Source organism: Sphaeroforma arctica, assembly GCF_001186125.1.
Source record: "Sphaeroforma arctica JP610 unplaced genomic scaffold supercont1.167, whole genome shotgun sequence".
In the NCBI taxonomy this organism is placed as follows: domain Eukaryota; class Ichthyosporea; order Ichthyophonida; genus Sphaeroforma; species Sphaeroforma arctica.
The window spans coordinates 69,610-71,851 of record NW_014040391.1 but is presented as its reverse complement, the minus strand read 5'-3'; the positions used below and the strand labels follow the sequence as shown (position 1 = coordinate 71,851).

Genomic DNA, 2,242 nt, shown 5'->3' with positions numbered 1-2,242 from the left:
GAGGACCCACAAAAGCTCGTCTAATGTCACGCACGCATTGGCCGACACGCAGTCTGCGTGCAAAACCGCTTTCTGTTCCCCCATGGTACCAGAAGCAAGGGAGTACCCGTGTATGTGCGTGTGTGTGTGTGTATGTGCGTGTGTGTGTGTGTATGTGCGTGTGTGTGTGTGTGTGCGTGCGTGTGTGTGTGTGTGTGTGTATGTATGTATGTATGTATGTATGTATGTGTGTGTGTGTGATAGAGCAAGTATTGTGCACTACACGGCCCTACAAATTTGAAATTACGTGTCACATGCCCTGGGCATTTCCCGCCAAATCGTGCACATGGCCTTATATGGGTGGATACTGATCGACTTCTGATACCGAGGTATTATAAATATTGTTATATAAATATATAGACTTCGTATATCACCCCAGTTGTTGGTCCCCAGAGCATTCACTAGCTATGTAGGGAGTATTGCCAGTGTTATGGAATGGGCGTTATTTATTAATTTAAAAGGTTTTTCTGTCGTCGCTGCCGATGAGTTGCTTATCGTACTGTTCGTGAATATGCAAGATTGATTTGCTGTGTTGTAAAAAGGAGTCAGTTCTGCATGTCTGAGCTAAGCATTAAATGGTCTTGTCACATATGGAGACGAGAGAGCGATACCCATTGATGTGTGTAGTCCGTATTCTGAAGAGTGATGCTAAGTTTTACTAACTGAAACTGACATTCATCAGTAGATCCAACCGATAGCCACAGTTTCCAGACGGTGCGAATACATTGAGGGCTAGGGATTGTATAATAGGTATCGACACAACAGAATCAAATAGCTATACATTGCACCACTCAGAAGTATACTATTCTAGACATGCGCGCGTTACCAGCTGCAGTCATGAGTCAATGTACACAACTGCACTGAAATGACAGCCGAACCCAACCTTTTGCTGATGATATACACGTATACGCACTGTTTTTTAATATGTTAGTCGTTAAGAGAAACAACAAAGTTTTTCCTTGCAATCGAATATTCAATAGAGTCTAAACTATTCTAAGAGAACGTCGCTAGCACATTTTTTAAATTTTCTGTTTCGTATCTATGTCCAGACATGCCTTGCATGCTTTTGCTTGTAAACAAACATTTATTACTATCCTTAACTATTCTATGAGGGTGCCAATAGCACATCCTTTAGATTTTCTATTTCATAGCTATCTGCAGTTATACCTTTTTTCTTGAAAGTAACATTTATGATTAGCTTTCACTATTCTATGAGCGTGTCACTCGTCCATCGTTTAGATTTGCTATGTCGTAGCTACGTCCAGATATGCTTTACATGCTTTTGCTTGTAAACAAACATTTGTTATTAGCATTCACTATGCTATGAGGGTGTCCCTAGCACATCCTTTCGATATTCTATGTCGTAGCTACGTCCAGATGCCTTGCATGCTTCCACTACCGTTGTACGGGTGTGTGAATAGTAGAGTAGAGTAGTCACACTGACTAGGGATAGCTATAGCTACACGACACCCATGAACTCTAAAGAAGTGCTTGTAGCCAAACATTTATTATTAGTCTTCACTATCCTACGAGGCCGTCACCAGCACATCCTTCAGATTTTCTATGTCGTAGCTACGTCCAGATATAAGGTCAGTAACTCGCAGCCCAGTGATGGGATGTAGACCCATAGTGAGCGCAAACAGAGACAGTGTCACAGTCTGACGGTGTTCCGGATTGACCTCTCCCAGATGCTGTGGTAATAGTAAAGGTGTGCGTTAAAGGCAAGGGACCATGTTGTTGGTCACTTAGCACCGATGTACCTACACACCTCTAAACACATCTCATGGGGAGGCAAGCACAGGCAGACATCGTTGTCATAGTAACAATTGGAAGCACTCACTCAACACAGGGCGTAACCTAGCACCACACCACACGCACACCAACACAACAAGCAAGGAGAGCGTATGTACCAGCTGCCAACAGACATACAAACACACAAACTATGGACGCTCGCATGCCACGATGCTTACCTGTCCGGAGATGCCGTTCATGACAATGTCTGACATTTTGGACTTCACAGCCACCATGCGCAGACTCATCCGCCTGTCACTCAGATTAGACAGCTCACACCCCACTTCAAAGGGCTTACCAATGACTATCTTACCAGGAACTGATGTGGCTGTAAGCGTCAGGTCGCTTTGGGCTTTAACCTATGTATAGGGGTAGGCGAATGAGGTCAATTTGTAACCAGTACTGCACAGTC

At 43.8% G+C, this 2,242-nt stretch overlaps 1 protein-coding gene across 1 annotated transcript in view; it reads right to left on the bottom strand.

The window, feature by feature from the left end:
- Positions 1 to 1,565: 1,565 nt before the first annotated feature.
- SARC_03326 (hypothetical protein) overlaps positions 1,566 to 2,242 on the bottom strand; it is a gene marked incomplete at both ends in the record, with an annotated part of 5,242 nt that continues 4,565 nt past the window's right edge. Inside the window, 2 exons of the mRNA XM_014302889.1 lie at positions 1,566 to 1,730; positions 2,010 to 2,189. Of these exons, the coding sequence (XP_014158364.1) occupies positions 1,566 to 1,730; positions 2,010 to 2,189 (345 nt within the window). The remainder of the gene's footprint in view (positions 1,731 to 2,009; positions 2,190 to 2,242) is intronic.